The sequence below is a fragment of the Anoplopoma fimbria genome, chromosome 18 (genome assembly GCF_027596085.1).
Source record: "Anoplopoma fimbria isolate UVic2021 breed Golden Eagle Sablefish chromosome 18, Afim_UVic_2022, whole genome shotgun sequence".
Lineage (NCBI taxonomy): Eukaryota > Metazoa > Chordata > Actinopteri > Perciformes > Anoplopomatidae > Anoplopoma > Anoplopoma fimbria.
The window spans coordinates 15,263,608-15,283,065 of record NC_072466.1 but is presented as its reverse complement, the minus strand read 5'-3'; the positions used below and the strand labels follow the sequence as shown (position 1 = coordinate 15,283,065).

Here is a 19,458-nt window from a genome sequence, read left to right as displayed (position 1 = left end):
GGGACTGAACGGGATCAGGACAGAGGAGGAAGAGGTTTTAGCAGAGAAGCAGGGGAGGAGGAGGGTTACAGCTTCAGAGGAGAGAGACACCGGAGAGACGGGGGCTTAGAAGTTGGCAGAGTTAGGTATTCTTGACTGTGGGGTTCAGCCAGCAGGAGTTATAGTCCCTCTGAGACCTCCGACTGTTTAATTCACTTCTATACAAATGGCAGAATCTGTTGCATCTCTGGGTTGAAGATGTATATTTTTTCATCTATGTGTGTTCTGGATGTTAAAGCTTACTTCCACATCTGCACTGCACTGAATGGATGTTTATATTTAATTAGATCCATCACAAATATTGCACACTGAAGGCTTAATGTGGTGATAACAGAGCGCCGCATTGTAATACAATCAATAGCGTGTGTGAATAATGCATCGGCCGCCCCGTCACATTATGCGTGGCTGATGTCAAACTTATGATTCATTCTTGTCCGTTTGTCAATTTACAGAAACTCGGGCACAGGCAATGCATCAATTTCATTTTCCAGCTCATTTTGATTAAGCAGCTTATTATTCTGATTCAGCAGGGATGTCTTTTCACAGAGGATCACATGTTTATCATCCAGTAATGACAAACAAAAGTGTGATTAAGTTACTTTCTCTGAGTGGTATGTTGTGTGTGTGTGTGTGTGTGTGTGTGTGTGTGTGTGTGTGTGTGCGTGTGTGTGGGTGTAGACAGTATGTATGTTTATGCTTATTTGTTGATGCTCGTACCCTCCAGTGAGATGCAGCAACCATCAAAAGAGCCAATTTAGAGAGCTGCTTTGCTTCACACACATCACTCTGTAACATCTCCACTCACAGCGATACATGAGTTTGATTATATATGAGGCTGATTCTAACCACATCAGCCGATTGAAGTCCTCCTCTCAGCAGCCGAGACTAAAGTGTGATTAAAAACATGTCATTTTATGAACAAAAGCAAAATAGGATCTGCCTACATGTACATCATTACGTAGCCTAGCAACTATCAGTCAAAAAGCACAAAACTAAACTCAACGTTTCCCTGCTATTCCCTTCAAAGTCATATTGGACTTCCTGTCGTGACAGACTGCAAATATGTCAGTCGGCCTCCTGGTGGTGAGGATATGAGTGAATCTATCTAATGCTCAATTTTCTTCAATGTGGCTTCATGAAGTAGTTCAAGACTTGCATCCGGCAAACCGCAGAAGTCAGGAGCAATAGGTGTTAGATATCAAGATGATAAGTGTGTTTGATTTTTGATTTTAAGAGATGATATTGGATGAAGGTGTTCCAATGGGTAAAACGATGAGAGGCGGCTCCACTGGTTATGTGATTAAGAAATAAAAGAAACACCAAGTTGGAAAGTAAAGTGGTTTAAACTGTTGCATGTCTGCTTTGATCACTTGTGCTTTTTTATTACATTGGATGGAAGCACTATCGTTCAGAATGTATTAAAAGATACACTGCAGGTGTTGCTCTTGTGCAATAATGCATTGCTGTGAAAACTACAAAAAAACTGTTATTTACCATTTTGCCATCATGCATTCTTTGTGACATTTTGCAATGCATTATCAATGGTGCAGCTTTGTCCCAGCGTCGTAAAACATTGACTGCATGTGTGTGTGTGTGTGTGTGTGTGTGTGTTTGTGAGATAACACCATCTGTCAAAAACCAGACCAGGCAATAACAGCAAGACTGGGAATGCACTGGCATTCTGCACCCATGTCACCTCCTCCCTTTATATCCTTGTCTCTACAGCTAATACTTCTCCACCTGAGGCTCCACTTGCATTGATTCAGGCTGACAAACCGGCGCAGGCATCACTGTAAATGCATCCTGTCTGATTATGTAGTGTTGTGTTATGCAGGGAACGTGACCTCCTTTTAAATGACTTGAATAATAAAGAGTAAACACAACCTACAGAGCCCCGGATGGAGACGCCAGCAGGCAGCTGCTGCTCTTTCTGTTTTATCGTCACATTTTTTTATTTTTTTTATGAGCTGAAAACCTGACAGAAGTCGCTCAAACTGGAATAAAACACACACACACGGTGGTGCACATAAAGGAGGCTTTTGAACTTTTCTGCAAGTATAACCTTTTTTCACAACATTAGAGAGGAACTGTGACTTTTTATAATTTCAACACTGTGAACTCATATGGATAATTCACAGTCACTGGCTTTGATCTGTGCTGCCTCTTTTTAGTCGCTGCTTGCTCTTTTGCCACCTTCTGTATGTTTACAGATGGTGTTTGTGTGTGTGTGTGTGTGTGTGTGTGTGTGTGTGTGTGTGTGTGTGTGTGTGTGTGTGTGTGTGTGTGTGTGTGTGTGTGTGTGTGTGTGTGTGTATAGCACATCATAAAACCAGAGTAAATAGTAGAACACGTAGCAACTGTCTTTATTGAACACCAGCATTGTTAGAAGGTAGGGATTTAACATATATATAGTTGAAAGCCTACAAGAAAAGTAATTTAAATATTTATATATATCTTTACAAATGTTCATGAGCGACTCAGAGAGCTTGTGTCGGCTAAACTTGCGATCCGGGGAGTGTACAAAGAGAGACATGCACAGGGAAGAGTAACGGCAACCGAGAAGTCACCTTTTACAAAATGGCTGAGGTGGACCCTTCTTTCTCTCTCTCTCTCTCTCTCTCTCTCTCTCTCTCTCTCGCTCTCTGTCTTCCACACTAAAACACAGTATCAAACACTCACACATTCACAGACCACAGCCTAGCCCAGGCAGTGACGTCAGTCTCACATCCAGAAACAGTGTCTTTTTCTCTGTTGCCCACATGGTAAACACACTGGTTGCTATGGCACTGATTGTACGGTGTAAATATTAAAATAAGTCTCCTTGGTGGGTGGGGGGTTTCAAGTGCTCTCAAAGGAACTGGTGTGTTTGTGTATACGGGCTTGGGTCAGGGTATTTTTTCTAATTTGATCTATTGAAGATGTTTGGAAATTGACTAAATAATATAATATCAGTCAACTGAGAATTTGAGCAAAACTAGAACTTTGGGTGGCGATGACAGAGATTACGCTTAATAATATCCTACAAAATAGTTTAAATGAACCTTCAGAGGAGAAAAAGGTGTTTCATATTTGTGTTTGTTGCAGAATATTCATACTTGAATTAGCTGGATTGAGATCAAATTGCCCAAAGCCCTTGAAATGTGTGTGTAATGTGTGTGTGTAATGTTCTATTGGCAGATACCACCCCTGTCCTGGAAAACTGTGATGTCAGCGTGTCCATGTTTACTTCCTGTTTTCAGAATTAATAAATAAACAAATAAAAAGTCTTGGATGAGTCACAGCCGTCTCCATGACGAGGCTTCTCCTTGTCATGATACACACACACACACACACACACACACACACACACACACACACACACACACACACACACACACACACACACACACACACACACACACAAACACACACAAACACACACACACACACACACACACACACACACACACACACCTAAACAGGATGTGTTCACTCAAACATCAGTACGTCTTGTTTGGGACGTTTCAGGTTAGAGTTACATTTTCAACATAAGATAAATAAATAACAATAAATATGAATTGTCCCAAAGAAGAGTAATGAATGGGAGTTAATGAATCCTTTCTGAGAGTCTACACACACACACACACACACACACACACACTCCTAAATGCAGCGCTCCAAGGCACGGGGACCGGGTGGGAGTGGGCTACTCAGTCTTTTCTGTTTTCCCGTCTTTGCTCTGGGGCTCTGCTGTTTTCCGGAGCTGCGACTTTTCTGAGCTGCTGTTGATCTGTTGGTCGTTGGGTCCGCTCGTTTTACCGCTCGAGTTCTTGTCCAGGTAGTTGAGCATCTCACTCAGGACCGTCTGGAAGGTGCTGAGAGCCGCGCAGACCGCCGGCGTACCGAATCCGTGAGTGATCAGGCTGTTAAGGGAGGGGAGGCAGGAGCAACCATCAGAACAATGACAAACCCCTTTGTTTCATTCAAAAGAGGAAATCAATCAGTGGTACAGTTTGGGTTTGTAAGGCAGGCTGGTTTACTGAAGTAGAGCAGATTTCTTTTTCTCTCCTCAATTTGTTCACTTTCCTCTCCCTGCATTGTGGAGCTTCTAATCCTCCTAAAAGAGTGTCTTTAGCTGGGCTAAACCCTGCTAGAGCAGAGTTTTAATGTCCTCTGACACTCTACATGCTGTTTCTCCTCCTGGTTCCATTACAATGGACAGCAAAACACTGAATACTGCATAGAAAAATACGGTTTCAGCAAATTCTACTCTGAATATAATCAGGTTTAAACATTGATGCATTGATTAGCTGATTGACAGAAAAATAACTGACAACTATTTTGATAATTGATATTTCAGTTATTTTTTAAAGCAAAAATGCTGAATATTCCCTCGTTGTACTTTCTTAGATGTGAGTATTTGCTGCTTTTCTTTGTTTGATGTGATAGAAGAGTGAATGTTTTAGGTGTTCATGGGACAAACAATACATTTGAAGACTTCCCCTTGGGCTTTTAGATGTTGTGATGGATATTTTCCCATATAATAATCCAGAAATAATTCTAAATTGCAGCCCTAATACAGATGATATTAAACATGATTGCTTCAAAACATACAGTAGCTGTGTATGTGGGTATTTAACGCAATCACAATCAACCATATTTTGATTTATATTTCCTGAAAAATACTTTAAGTCGACTCTAACATACCGCACTTTACATTCTATATTTTTCAGTTCTATATGTAATATCAATCAAGTTACCCACACAATCCAAAAATGGCACAAACATGCCATTAATGAAAAACAGTTAAAAATTTAAAGCACCACAAGACTGCTTAATAACAATAGAGCGAGGTAAGAAAGAAGATAAATAGCCATAAAATTGGTTTTCCAGTATGATACTAGTTTGTCTGCCTTGTCAGATCCTCAGGCAGATTCTTACAGAGCTAAATGTCAGGTCACCTCTCAGCGGCCAGAAGGATGCTCTACAATCTGTCATAACTGTAATTCTACAACCATCTTCATTTTCTGCCCAGCGCTCTACAGTACAACTCCCTTTGGAGGTTTGATAAAAAAAACTGTGTATATTCTGCGACGGATGACGCCATAGATGTGACATTTCTGCTAACAAGCCGCCATTCCCTCCTCCTCTGTAATTTGTGCCAAATAACAAACTGCACAGCTGCATGTTTCCAAAATGGCAAAGCGGTCAGAGCCAAAACAGAGGGAAGCTGGTCTCCGTTCGAAGCTGTTTACACTCAGAATTGACTTCACTATTTAAAAAAAATTGTCCTTTACTTTTGTGTAGAAAGCATGTGTGTATTACCTGAAGTGTGTGAGGTGTCTCTGGATGTCCAGGTCCAGGATGGGGGTCGGTCTGGAGGAGCCCAGAGGAGAGCGGTCTTGGCTCAATAAATCCTGGAACTCCTTACAGATTTGCCTGATGGACAGACGGAGGGAGGGAATGAGGGTTTACCATCTGTTTCCAAAACAACCCTCACATTTTGTCCCTTTTTTGTTTTTTTCCTCCTTGCACCCTTCCTCATCATTTTGGATCGACCCACACATAAATCCCTCCCAGGGAACAATCGAAGGAACACTACATGCAGGAGCGAGACAAGTTCGATGTCAATCCAAAAAAACAAGCAAAACACTTGATACACAACATGATACCAACAATTCTGCAAGCTATGAGTCAAAGTTGGTTTTGAGCATTGGTCCAGTCTGTCTTTTTGGATTTTAACCAGCGTTGGGATGATTTCATTGGAAAAATAGGATCAAACTTAGCTGGAAAAGAGTGGGAGCTTGTTCCACTCAGCACATCCAGTACTCTCTATGCTGCAGTACTAGTAATAATGTACTGTAAATACTGCTTATACTGTTATACATACATAAGTACAATTGTGATAACAATATCTTGAAATTCAAATTCAGTAGATGCTTTATGAATGAACAGTGTATGTAGTTGGGATCGAGAGGTTGTCCTCACTCATGGCAACACTTTCTCCCTATTGTGCATGACGTTTATGTTTTCATATAGTGTCCTTCTTGTTAAAAAAACCTTCTCTAAACCTTTATTAAACTTTCGCCGTTGTCTATCACGCATAGCCAATGAAACCACAATTTTTTGTTGTTGTTTAACATGTTGGATAAAGCCCTTTTTATCAATGTTTTCCCTGAAGATAGATCGTTAGTTGTAGCTATAAAATGGCTGTAAATGGGAAAATTGGTTCTAAAATGATTAATTTCTTGACCCTGTTGCAACTCCAGAATTGATTTGACCTTTTAAAAGACATCAGGAGAATATCACAATAAAACATACTACATCTTGCAGAGAATTTCCCCAGTTTAAGCTCTAAACTGTTTCAGTGTCTGTGCTGTTTTATTCGTGGGTGTATGAATGCATTCTCACTTTGTAGCCAGGACCATTTTCTTGCGTGCGCTGGTTTCTTTCGGCTCACTGTGCTGCCTCGCCAAATGTTCCCCCACTGCCTTACTGGGGAACTCTGTCTCGCAGGTGTAGCCGAAGTCTCTAGCCAGGTGGAGCGCCTCACCTGAGCACGAAAAACCAGGGGAAAGATTGATGAAACAGGCGCTACAAGGGTTGAATGTGAAAATTGGAATATATCTGAAGGTAAAACCCCAAATATTGTGGAAACAGTCCCTTACCTTCTACCAGGGAGGTGAGCAGTGTGACGTTGGCAGCTTTCCTCCGTCCCGCCGGCAGGTTGAGGCCTAGACGGTCTAATTTCTCACGAAGACACCGGCCTCCGTTCTTAGACTTTGCTCTGTGGAAAAAGTAAAACAACCAATTATGTCACAAACTCCTCATCATCACACTGTCGTTTTATAAGACACAAAATGTCATCATCATCATCATCATCATCATCATCATCATCATCATCATCATCATCATCATTCATCACCCGATATGATTTATTTAGAAATTGGACCAAAATACAAATAAAACCATCTGGCCTCCTTATTCCACGTGTGCTTAATTAAGTCTTGAAAGTACAGATGGAAGAATATAGATTTGCTTTGATTTGACAAAGGCGTGAAATTAAGCATAAAATCAAAGAGTATAAAATTAAAACATGTCAACTCGTGATATATCAAATATGCTTTCTTGACGCATAGATATGGCTGCATGTCCCCTTGAGTTTCGTCTGTCATTGTTTGAGCATTTGTCTCTTTCTGTTTTTGGAAAGCAGAGGAACAACGGCCCCTGTCATTTCTTTTTCTTTTTATGTGGAATTTTAAAAAAACATACTTGCTTATTTTCCATCCAATTAAGCTCCCAAAAGATCCTTTTGGGATATTTTGATTGAAATTACTGAGGGTTTTCTAGCATTATTTAAAAAAGTACCTGCTCAGTTTCACTTGAGCTAAACTTCTGAACAGTGATCGTGATTTGGTTTTCGATACACACATGTGGCATCATACTTCATGTTCTCATCTGTGGGAATAATATCCGTATGTGATTTATCTACTCCAGATGAGGATCAACACCTCTATTTGCACAATATTTCTTTTCCTTTGTTGATGCCTCATCTTGTAGGACCGGCCATATTCTCTCGCCTCTTCCTCCCTTCCCTTTCTCTCCACCTCATCAATAATACAGCGCTGGCAACTCTTGCTTTCCTCTGGTTCCTCTGATCCTGGCATGCTTTGGCCCGGGTCTCGCCTCCCTCTGGCTCCCTGGGCATGGCGGCGCGTGCAGCCCTGGCCCCCGTGCGCCTACAATGGTCTTTGTGGGCGCTGCTGTATATCCTCTGTTTCATCTGAGGGGCTACAAAGACTCAGGCAGCGCTCTCCAATGTTCACCGGCCAGATTTACGCTTTAGAAAAAACGTGTTCTCACTTTCGAAATCCATTTCTGTCCCACTCTATACTTCAATATTAATTTGTAACGGGATATACAGGAGGTAGACAAAATAACGTTTTTGATAACCTTATACAATCCAAAAGAACGGCCCTGAAGTCCAAGTTGCTGATTTATGAGGCTATATTTTGTGTCGTTTCACTGTTTTACCTTCCTTTCACGACTCAATAACACACTTTTATTTAACCCGGTTGCTGCAAGATGGACTAAATCTTTTTTATGTTTTGTGTCCTATATAACTCAAATATTTTTGGCCAAACAATCAAGACGTAAGGACCACGAAGCAGTGGATGTATTGGGAGAACCTTAAGTCTTAAAAAACTATTAATGGAGTTACTATATTTAAATAGTTATTTAAATCTGTCAGCAACTACGGTTCTCTGCAACAATAAGATGCATCGGTTCTACATGGAGCCGGTAAAATGAGATAAAATGAAAACATTTACCATTTCAGCAGTACCAAATCAACTAAAGGAGAGAGTCAACAAATCAGTGAACTCTCCTGAATTGTTGCTGTTACATTTAGATCCGTTAATGAACCCTTGTCTTGCACCGGTAAGCCTGTGTGTTGGTACTGACCTGCGCAGTATGCCGCCCAGTAGGGAGGCGTTGAGGCACTCTGGTGGGGACAGTCTTCTCTTCACCTCGGCGATGGTGACTTTGTACTTGGAGGTGGAGCTGAGCAGCGACAGTCGGCCCGGTACCGAGCAGAACAGGTCCGTGGGATTCACCACACATGTCCCCCCTGCACACAAACACAGCACACTTGTTTACAACGATGCTCAGCGTGAAGAAACGGCAGCACAACTAAAGGAACAGACGGCCAAACATTTTTAAATGGTTGTTGTTGTGTTCTCCCCATCAGTTGAGACCCTGGTTAAGGTAGTATCATTGTATTTATTTATCAAACTTGATATTTTTATATTAAGTGGCTTAAATTTGTCTCACTCAGTCCACATTTCTGTTTACATAAATGAAAGATGAAATGTATTCTGATCGTCGCTGTCTTGTAAAAAACACAAATCCCCAAAATGTCACCTTTTCTCAGAAAAACAGCCCTGCTTCCCCCCCCTTTTTTTTTTACCAAATAATTTTTAAACAAAGTGTTTCATAGAACAGTAAATAACCAGTTCCCAGGCACAGCGGTTTGCTTTGGTGATGGCTGACATGGAGCTGTGCTGTGACGATAACTAACTGTGTGTCAGTTGAACAAACAAACACTACTGTTTTTCAACTCTTATAGGAGTGAATGTATAATTGGCAAAGTACTTCTCTAATGATGCTGTGTGTCAACAGACAAACCAACATGACGCTGGAATAATGCAGCACAACAATGGAACCATGAAACAAAGAACTGTGGAGAAATCCAGTAGATTTCAAACATTTTGCTACTTTAGGTTGGTAAACGCTTTTTAAGAGATTAATGGGGAATTGTACTTTATATCTATTGTACTTCTATGTACTACTGCAGGGTTTAATGATCGCTCAAAACATCATTTAACGAGGAAGCTGACCCTCCGTTTGGCACAATTCACAGTGTATTGATAATTGTTTGTTTTAACACTGATTAATGTACAACAAACGTTTGTGTTATTTTGGGAAAACCCTTATGTGGAGACGAGCTTGCATATTTTAGGCAAATTATCCAGACAGGTTTATCATTGAACTTTTAGTTATATTCCATTGCATTATGCCATGAACACCTTGTGTGCTTATTTAGAAATAATGATTTAAGGTAAATCAGAATGAAAAAAATATGTGAACAACCAAGATATAGTTCTTCAGGATGTTCAATTACACTGTGTTAGCATTTGTACATTCACACAGGACATTACGCCAAAAAACTGCCGTTATAATCTAAGGATTTACAGTTGAACAAGTATTTTCCAATTTGATTATAAACTGATCAGTAATGTGTAAACAAAACCAGGATAATTCAAGTCCAGTAAAGTATTAACAACACTAATAATAATGATAACATTCAGCCTCATGCGTACCAATAGCCAGACAAGAAGCAAAACACAGTGCAAAGCCAAAAGCACTAAAATATTATGGGGCCTCCTTTAGTTTGAGGGATACCTCATTGTGTTCTGAATTCTGGAAGGAATGAAAGGATGCTGTATTTTATTTTTATTTTTACTAGAGCTGCAAGAGCCTTTTACTTTATTTTTAGTGTGGGTGCTTTCAGGTCTGTACCCAGTGTGTCCAATAAAAATAAATTTAGACCTTGAAAAGCCTTGATTTATAGGAAATACATGCACATCTTATTCTGAAAGGGAACCAATGCATACAAGTATAAATAGTGTAGAGCAGCCAGTGTATCTAATCACAGTGAATGGAAATGTTAGCACTGTTTGAAAGTCTGTAAAGGAAAAATGCTCCCTATACTGTAACTAACTACCTTCCATGTGTCTTATAACATCAAAATGATTTAGCAAACTTATAAAAAATATTTTTATATTAACTACATTGCTTTTGTCACACACATTATGTTAATCCGCATCTCTCACTGCCTCCAAAGCTTCACACAAATTAAGGCTGCAGCCTATTTTGATCTTTACACATCAACAAAATGTCACCTTTTCACGAGTTTAGAAAACAACCCTGTCTTCAACTTTGTGACGATACATTTTTCAGATAATCCAATGGATTAGTAATGGAGTATAAATCTTAAAACATAGGATAATTATTTTATCCCCCACTAAAGAAGAAATAATAATTTAGTTTATCTTAAACAATTACCAAAAATAGAAGATACATTTTTCACTGGACGGTACATATTATTTTTAAATCAAAACTTAAACCAAAAAAAAGATTGTGCGGTAAATACACACTCAGTCCATAAAAAATACATAGGATCAAGCATCTCCAGTCACCACTGGTGAGATCAATGTGTTTTTCTCAGTTCATCTGTCTCCTTTGCACTAGTTAAATATTACATGTTTCACTATGTACATATATTTATATTCCAGCTCAATATTTGTCTGTATGTAAGAAAAGTCTGCCGTAATCTTCCTTGAAAGCTTTCTTTTTAATCACCTTCCACCGCGCTGATTTCATTGTGTACCCCTGGATGTGTGAGTTGTCGTGGTGGGGGCTCTTCCACATTATTAATTGCACCTGAATCAGTGTTGCTGCATCCTCCTGGAATAGATCGACCGCTCTGAGCAGGCCTGCTATTATGAAACTTTCACTTGAACCAACGTCCCAAGCAGCTGAAATGCAAGGTTTCTGTCTGATGTACTGTAGGCTATATTCTATTATTCATCTGGCTCATTATCAAATCTAACAGCAGGGTGTGTCGCTTTGTTATTAGGGTCGTGCTGGATATGATGGAATTGAAGAAAAGGATGCCATTTAGGGCCGAGTAGAACAGTGCTGCGGGCTAAGATTTCCCTGCCACACGCCAATCTTTTCCGTGGGCAATGTGGACAATTTGGCCACCGACTATATGCCTTAAATGTATGAGCAACTGTAGCCTATATATATTTTTTTTGCTCTAAGAATCTATTATTCACAATCAGCAGAAATGTGCTAGTTTCCTATCATTGTCTAACAGACCTGCAGCTTAAAAAAAAACACCAACATGTCAGGCCAGGTTCAGCACCATGGACAGCGGCCTCCACCTTTCATTTCAGCACCTGGAACAGCGACATCAACTGTGACATCATAACGGTGTGGTAACAAAAGGGCTACTTTGTACGAGGCAGGATGGGACTTGTATTTCACTCAGGCTGTCAAAAGAAATGGACGATTGCAGGTCGAGGGAATCCATTGATGCTATATTGGTTAAGGAACTCCTGTGTGTGTGTGTGTGTGTGTGTGTGTGTGTGTGTGTGTGTGTGTGTGTGTGTGTGTGTGTGTGTGTGTGTGTGTGTGTGTAGTCCGGCTAGGTCTGTGTGTGTGTGTGTGTGTGTGTCTGCATGTGACACAAACACCGCACAGACCTGTCTGTCAGACTCACGCGCTCTGACAGGGGCGCGCGTCTCTGAAAGCCGCGGGTTCACATCATATTAATTCCCCTAAAAATGTTTTGATTCAAAGTAGTTTGTATTTTATGTTGCCAAGGGCAATCGAAAAGAGCTATTGCCGGTATAGTGCAGTCAGCGCAGCGCCGGGCCCAGAGGCGATGACGGTATTTAAGCAGCGGAGAGTAGCCTCGGGCTGCGGCGCGAGCGGCGGGCGGGATCACACGCGGAATCAAGCGCCTGTTACGGGTTTGCCACGAGAATTAAAGAAAAAGGAGACACGGGCCAAATGTCATTCTCCTCATATTTTAACAACAATGTTTATAGCTCAAATAAAAAAAAAAAAAAATATATAAAAAAAAAAAAAAGAAGAAGCACGCCAGCGTCTTGAGAGGAGAGAGGAGAGGGTACGCGTGCACGGGCTACAGTGGCGGGGGCGCGCGTCTGACAGATCAGCTTGATGCTGCTATAAGGCTGAAGTGGGAAAAGTGGAGAGCGGGGTGATTAAAAACACAGACGACGACTCCTAAGTAGGATCCGCGTTTCTTGAGTGATTTTTTTTTTCTCTTTTGAAAAAAGGTTATGTGAATATTCATGCCGCCAAAGCCGCAGTCAGAAAGAACAACATTAATATGATCTGGGCTGAATCCGGGGCCCCGCTCGGCATTAGCATATCAAAGCGTCCGCCCGAGGCGAGAGAAGCTATCGATACGGGAGCGCGAGGTAAAGCAAAGATTATTGGTTGTGATGGTTGTGATGGTTGCAGCGGCTGAGCTCAGGGCCAAATACGGCCCACCATTAACCGAGAGTGATGGCGAAGGGATCCCCGCGTCAATCCGGGAGAAAAGCCCCAACACCTAGGCAAGAGCTGATGAAAAATTAAAACCAGAGACACAGCCTTTGCTGTCTGTATGGAGAAACTAGACTTTAAAAAAAAAAAAGGAAAAAAACAGGCTTTGATGGACCTATAAAGCAGATCCACAGCGTGTTTAAAGCCAGTCTCGTGAGGAAAGTGGCTGATCATATGTTGAAGCAGGCCGAGAGTCCACTTCCACATTATAAAGCCTCTGAACAGGCAGACTGTCTCTGTACATACAAAGAACAAGAAATATATCATTATTCCTGGGATATTGTTTACATAACAGCCAGAGATAAATACTAAAGACTAAAAAAAAAATACAATTAAATAGAATTTGCCTTGAAGCAGTCAAATGCGTAATACTGAGCAGCTTAATGATAATGTATCCGAGATTGCCCTTTTTTGTTTCCAAGTCATTTCCCAAATATATTAACGATGTTTTGTGTTAGAAAACCGAACTGAATTGGATTTAATAATTTAGAATAGACATTACAGACATGTGCTTTAATTTGTAGGTGATTAGTTTGTTTAATTAAGGCCCAGAACCCTTCAAGTAAAGACTATATTTCTTAACAGTCTGCAAAAATCCTTCGTTCATAGAGGCTACTAAAATGAAGTTGTAGCATTAAATGTTCCTAGTGTCAGTGTGTGCTATATTTTGGGTGAGAGATAAGATCATGATTAATCATAGGGAATTATGATGAATTTACTATCTTAAATAAGCATGAATATTCTATCATTTAAAAAGTGTGTTTATTTAATGAAAATAAAAGCAAGCCGTCAGTCCTTTCGCTGTTTAAATGTAGCCTACAGGGTTGACTTCAAACACAAAGTGTCTGTTGTAACGTAGACTACTAATATTTAAAATGTACATCTGAAATGTCTACACTATCAAAAATATATTCATTCATAACTTTATTGACATTTTAATTTCCTGTGTGTGTGTGTGTGGGGTAGTGACTGGGAAAAAAAACCCCAGTAGTTGTTGAGTGACAGTCCACTTCATACTGGAAATGGGAAGCAGCGTCTCGTGCGTGTACAGTGTGTAGGGTGACAGCAGACAGCAGAGAGCCGCTCCGCCTGTTTGTCGGTGTCTGCTCGCTGTCTTGTCGTGTCGTGTTGCGTTCACGGCCTCCGGTGCAACAACAGACAGAATGAACGGAGATCCTTACCTCTCCGGATGACGCCCCCTTGGCCGTTCAGCACGAGCCCACACTGCGCCTCCACGGAGCCCTGCGGAGACACGCGCTCATTAGCACGAGCAGGCAGGTGAACATTTTTTTTTTTTTTTTTTTTTTTTTTTTTTGCACTGCTGCAGCACAGTTTACCCAAAGCTGTCAGGAACACCGGAAACTAATGGTGCTTCTGTCTTCTGTCTTTTTTTCTTTTTTTTTTTTTAACTGGGTGCTTTATGGGCATCCATTTACCATCACACGGGAAACAGAAACATTCTACTAATTCATAGAAATTAAACTTAGATGACATGATGATGCAATGCAAAAACACACCCTATATATTTAAACACACATTATGATAGTAGCACAGCTGCTGGTCTAGAGCACCCCATGTTACTGAGTGGATCTTAAGGTTGTAAATGTTCTATAGATCAGTGGTACCTTACCAACAGTAATTATGACTTTGTTATGTGGTATATGATTTAGTAACCCAATGTTGTTTAACTTAAATTATTGTATAAGCCTTATTACATCAAAGTCAGCATTTCTCAAATAAGTAAAAAGTAAACATTCTCGTGTAGCAGAATACATTTTTTGACTATGTAGTACAACCGTATTATATTATGACCCATGAGATGTATCTTGAGGACCCTTTGGGGGGGGGGGTTATACCATAAAGTTTTCCCAATAAGAAGTGAACCATTTCACCCATAGCTTCCAAACATTGGCTCTGTTGCACGCCCCTTTGAACAACATCGTAGTGGTGGAAGCCTTTTTTTGTTAGAAAGTGTGCGCCACTTAAGCAGCCTTTGAGTAAAAAAATTGAGGGCACATTCAAATAGAGGATGCAGCTCACGGCTCACCCAGAAACGAGCTTAATGTGAAAGGCTCCGGGCTATAAGCGAGGACAGCACGGCTCGTCCAGACTGAGAAATGAGCACAAGTGTCCAGAGTTTAGAGCAGCCACCAACCTGTTGGGGATCTCTCTCTCTCTCTCTCTCTCTCTCTCTCTCTCTCTCTCTCTCTCTCTCTCTCTCTCTCTCTCTCCTTCCTAAAGCCATACTCCTGTTCACTCAATATTTTACGTTTACCACTGAAGAAATCCAATCATTTCACAAATAATTTCTCTATCATTTTTAAAAATTTGAGGAAGAAGGGATAGCCTAGCGGTCTATATTTATCCAAGTCATGCTTATCACCATTTTTAGATATTTATATCACCTTTGCTTTTTCCATATTGTTTTTGTCATCAGGCACAACAATTTTGCTGGCTAACACCCACAAAATAGTCATCGGAATAATCAACAATGATTATTATGGACTTAAGTTGGTACTTGTCACCTCTAGATGGAGTTATAAACTTACAGCTCAGTAAACATGTACAGTACACACTGTACGGCAAACACACACACACACACACACACACACACACACACACACACACACACACACACACACACACACACACACACACATCCTATATGGGCCTATATGTATGGAAACCTGTTACCGCCGCCATTTTGGTCCAGATCAGACTCGCGTGCTATCAACAATGTCATCAAGAAAGGAGAACACGCGCTTTTTATTCAGAAAAACACTTAATCCCCCCCACCCCCTCGTGCGAGCCTCGAGGCCTGGCCCACGCGGAACCCCGATTAGAATAAAGTGGAGAAAGGAGCGTGCTGTAGTTCTTTCTGAACCAGCTCCTGCTCTGCTCCTTTTCTTCTGCTCCGGAGCTAAAGTGATTATAAAATCAATATACAAAACGCAGAGGTCTTGCATGAATTAGCTTAGTGGCGGGAGAAAGGTGTGGCAGCTGCTTTTGTTCAGCATGAAAATCTCTTTAGCGCGCGCTCAGAGATGCGACCGGGCTGCACGAGACCATGAGGCGCATCTGTTCCGCTCATGCATCCGCCTCGTGCGAGCTCAGGTTCACGAGCCGGTTCTTTCTTTTTCCTCAATAAAGGGTCAAACCTGTGCTCTTTTCAAGTGCCAGCAGCTTAAGATACATATAGTATTTTGCCATAACAATGACCGACTTTGAGCCTATAGGTTTGAACTAAAATTAAATAAAATAAAATGTTATAAAATACAACTTAATCAAATCAAATGTAATAAAAAATAAAATCCATATGAAATATAATAAAACATAATAAAATGAAGGCTACATGACTTACTATTACTAGTAGTTTTAGACTACTGCAATGCACAAACAAATGTTACGTAGAATACATTTAATATTTTTGTCACTATCACCAAATCCATATAAATACATTTGACGCCAAAAAAAATCGTATATAAATAATAGTCGATGATGACTAATAATAAATCAAATCAAATCAAAATAATGTCAAAAAAAAACATGCAGGCAATACATTTAATTTCATAAACTCCTGCAATATTTAGCTACAGTTAATGTTTTTTTTTTTTAAATACACATCATCAACCTCAGGCTATAGGATACTGCCACACCCTTTAAATGTAGTTAAACAAATGAATTAAAATTAAACGGAATTACCTGTCATAAAATATAATAATTACATTACATAGGCTACTGCCTATTATCATCATTACATTGATCAAGCTGTTATTATTGTCGATAATAATATGATGCTATTTTAAACAGTGTAAACATTAGGATACGTTCAGCGTATTAACCATAATTACTTCTAAAATTGTCAATAAAAGCGACTTTTTTAATCGAGCCGAGCTTGAGCCGGTTGGTAAATACTAAACGTGAGTGAAATGATGTGTCGCTGTGTTAAATTGTGTTTAACTAGAGAGCTGTTTTTAAGCAGCTCAGATGTCGCTGCATAAGTAACAAAGTTGATTGACGTTAAGTCGGTAATTGGATAAACTACGGTGCTTTATGGTGCTCGAGCCGGCCATTGTGTCCTGAACCCCGATCCGTTAATCCGCCCTTTACCGGAGAATAGAGCAACCAGCGGCTTTTCTCTGCCTCAACAGAGAGCCGGACACACACACACACACACACACACACACACACACACACACACACACACACACACACACACACACACACACACACACACACACACACCGTGCGAATCCCTTTTCATCTCGACCATTTCTTTACATCGAAAAGAATTATGTAAAATATGGGTCACGTGTGTTTCTGGAATAAAACATAAATAAAGGGCGGATTTCACAATAGGGTTGTATAGACTGCCAGTCAATTAACCTTTAGAAACAGGCCTGCCTGTTCAGAGGCACGGCGCCGGGTGGACCTGACATTTACCCGGCCTGCTGTACACTCACGTTCGGTTTGGCAACCAAAGTTATCTCAAGATGATATCAATATTATTTGCTCCAAAGTAGGACAGAGCGAGCGGCTGGGGGATAACCTACAGGCCAAATGGGATGCAGCCTTGTCAGAGTCATAGACAGCAGACAGATGAAGCAGACAGGCAGACAGACAGACATCTGGCGCTGTCTTTCTCTTCAATATTTTGGAAATGCTGTGTTGCTGGTACAATAGGGGGAAGAGGAGGGAGGGGGGTTCAACAGTAGGCCAGTGGGGCAGGGGGTACTGGGCTTGGCAGTTATAAGGGTCTGTATTATCATATTCTATTTATATAATAATAATATATATATAATATATATATAATAAGAAACAAGAAGCCGAAGTGAAGGGACAATAAGGTGTCGGGTCGTAAAGGCCCTGAGGTGGAGAGACACTGTGAATGAGCTGGAGAGAGAGAGTGATGGAGGCCGTCGGTACCTGCAGGTCTTCCGACCCGGACGAAGGGAGCCCCAGGCCGGCGGCGGGGAGCAGCCTCTGGTCCGGGTGGTGCATACCGACGCCGTACGCCTGGGAGCCGTGTGACGTCATCAGCGACAGGTCGTGCCGTCGGTAGGCGTCGAGGCAGCCCAGCTCGCGCCGCTGCTGCTCGTCCAGGCACGAGGACTTGAGGGCCGAGCGCGCATTGTGCAGGTTGATGAAGTCTGCGGGCTCCCCGTGGTGGATCTGCTGGTAGTACTGGCCCGAGTGCAGCGAGTTCAGCCCGTAGGCCTCCGGGGCCACGGCCGGGTGGGAGTGCTGGAACTCGTAGTGGAAGGACTGGTGGTGGAGGGGCGTGTACTGGTGGTTGGCCGAGAAGTAGGGCGAGGCGAACTCGGTCCCCGCCGGAGCCGGGTAGGTGAGCGGGGACGAGGAGGAGTAGGCCACCGAGGAGTTGGCCACCGACTCCAGGCAGCCGAGCTGCATGAGGCGGTAGCTGTTTGATCCGTCGTGACGTATCTACAGGATAATAAAGAGACGGGGAAATATATGAGCCATGTCATTTAGCATCAGTGTCCTCTCTCTGCCTCCCAAACACACTCAAAAACACAGCTCACACACTCAAAGAGGGTTTTTTTTTTTTTCTTCTTCTCCCACTTTACAACCACCTGAAGGAGAAGTCATCTCCTCTCGCCGGGAGGGGAACGACCGCTCGGCAACAGGAGCCATCGGTATTTTGTTTCTTCTCTCGCTCCCTCCCTTTGCCTGTCACTCTCCTTGCAGCGTGTTTTAAAAAAAGGCGTGCTGTTATATATTATTATTATTATTATTATTATTATTATTATTATTATTATTATTATTACCGAGCTGCTGGCATAATGTTCTGTCCCAGCTCTCATTGTGGAGGTAAGCAGAGAGACACAGACTGTTCCGCCCTAACATGTTGTAATCACACTGTTACCGGCTCACACACGAGCCTCATTTGCTTCCACACACTAATAAAAAAAAAAAAAAGCCCCGTTTTTTGTTTTTTTTACCGGCAGCTCAGTGAGATGCCCGACTCATTTTCCCCCTCCATGCATGCTATTTATTATTATTATCCGTGCGATATAGTATATTCCAGTGAGAGACAGATGCTGCCTCGAAATGCCCCCCAATAACCTCAGATTAGACCAAAACAATATTTATTCTGCTTCTACTATGATTTCATAAATTAAAGCATGTTGAAATAAAAAAAAATCATCCTACCTCTGCGTCGTGGACAAGTCCGGGGAAGGTCGCTGACATTGTGCTTTCTCCAAAAAAAGTAACCCGGTTTTTTTTTTCTCTCCGCTCTCTGGCCCGATCGAATAATAATAATAATAATAATAATAAAAAAAAAATGCCTTAAAATCCTCAAAAAGCCAGAGAAATGGAAAAGTCCCCCCTTTGCGCGCGCTCGGTATCGGCAGAAAAGCTGGCGGACCGCGAGCGTCTCCCCTCTGCACGGGGCTGGCTCACGGATTTTGTACTTGCAGGGTATTTCTCGGCTGATGTCGTAGGTCCCTTGGTAATATAGAAGTTTTGAAAATTAAGCATCAGCACTGAGGAATGGGAGGACAATAGACGGAGCGGAGCATCCCAGGAGACGAGGAATAAATATTGTATCTTCGCCTTAATAAGGAACCAAGTGCTTCTTTCAACATTTTCTACGCTTTTTGTGGACATTTTTTTTTCCCTTTTGACCTGTTTTTTTTTATTTTCACAAGGTCTTCAGCTCGATTTCGTCGTGTTATTTTGTATTTTTTTTTTTATTCACACCGGCTAAGTCGT

At 41.4% G+C, this 19,458-nt stretch overlaps 1 protein-coding gene across 1 annotated transcript; it reads right to left on the bottom strand.

Moving 5' to 3' along the window:
- Window positions 1-3,724: 3,724 nt before the first annotated feature.
- Window positions 3,725-18,933, bottom strand: tfap2d (transcription factor AP-2 delta (activating enhancer binding protein 2 delta)). The gene is made up of 8 exons (XM_054618932.1): window positions 18,895-18,933; window positions 17,647-18,165; window positions 13,902-13,962; window positions 8,482-8,647; window positions 6,687-6,805; window positions 6,430-6,571; window positions 5,344-5,457; window positions 3,725-3,941 (listed from the first exon to the last, which is right to left on the bottom strand). The coding sequence occupies exons 1-8, from the start codon at window positions 18,931-18,933 to the stop codon at window positions 3,725-3,727; spliced, it is 1,377 nt and encodes a 458-aa protein (XP_054474907.1).
- Window positions 18,934-19,458: the final 525 nt, after the last annotated feature.

What these genes read in the sequence shown, in the direction of transcription:
- tfap2d (XM_054618932.1), bottom strand. Translation starts at nt 18,933, where the DNA reads ATGTCAGCGACCTTCCCCGGACTTGTCCACGACGCAGAG. An exon ending in GACTTGTCCACGACGCAGAG is followed by an intron (nt 18,166 to 18,894) that starts GTAGGATGATTT and finishes ATTATCCTGTAG; the next exon opens with ATACGTCACGACGGATCAAA. An exon ending in AGACACCTCACACACTTCAG is followed by an intron (nt 3,942 to 5,343) that starts GTAATACACACA and finishes CTCCCTTAACAG; the next exon opens with CCTGATCACTCACGGATTCG.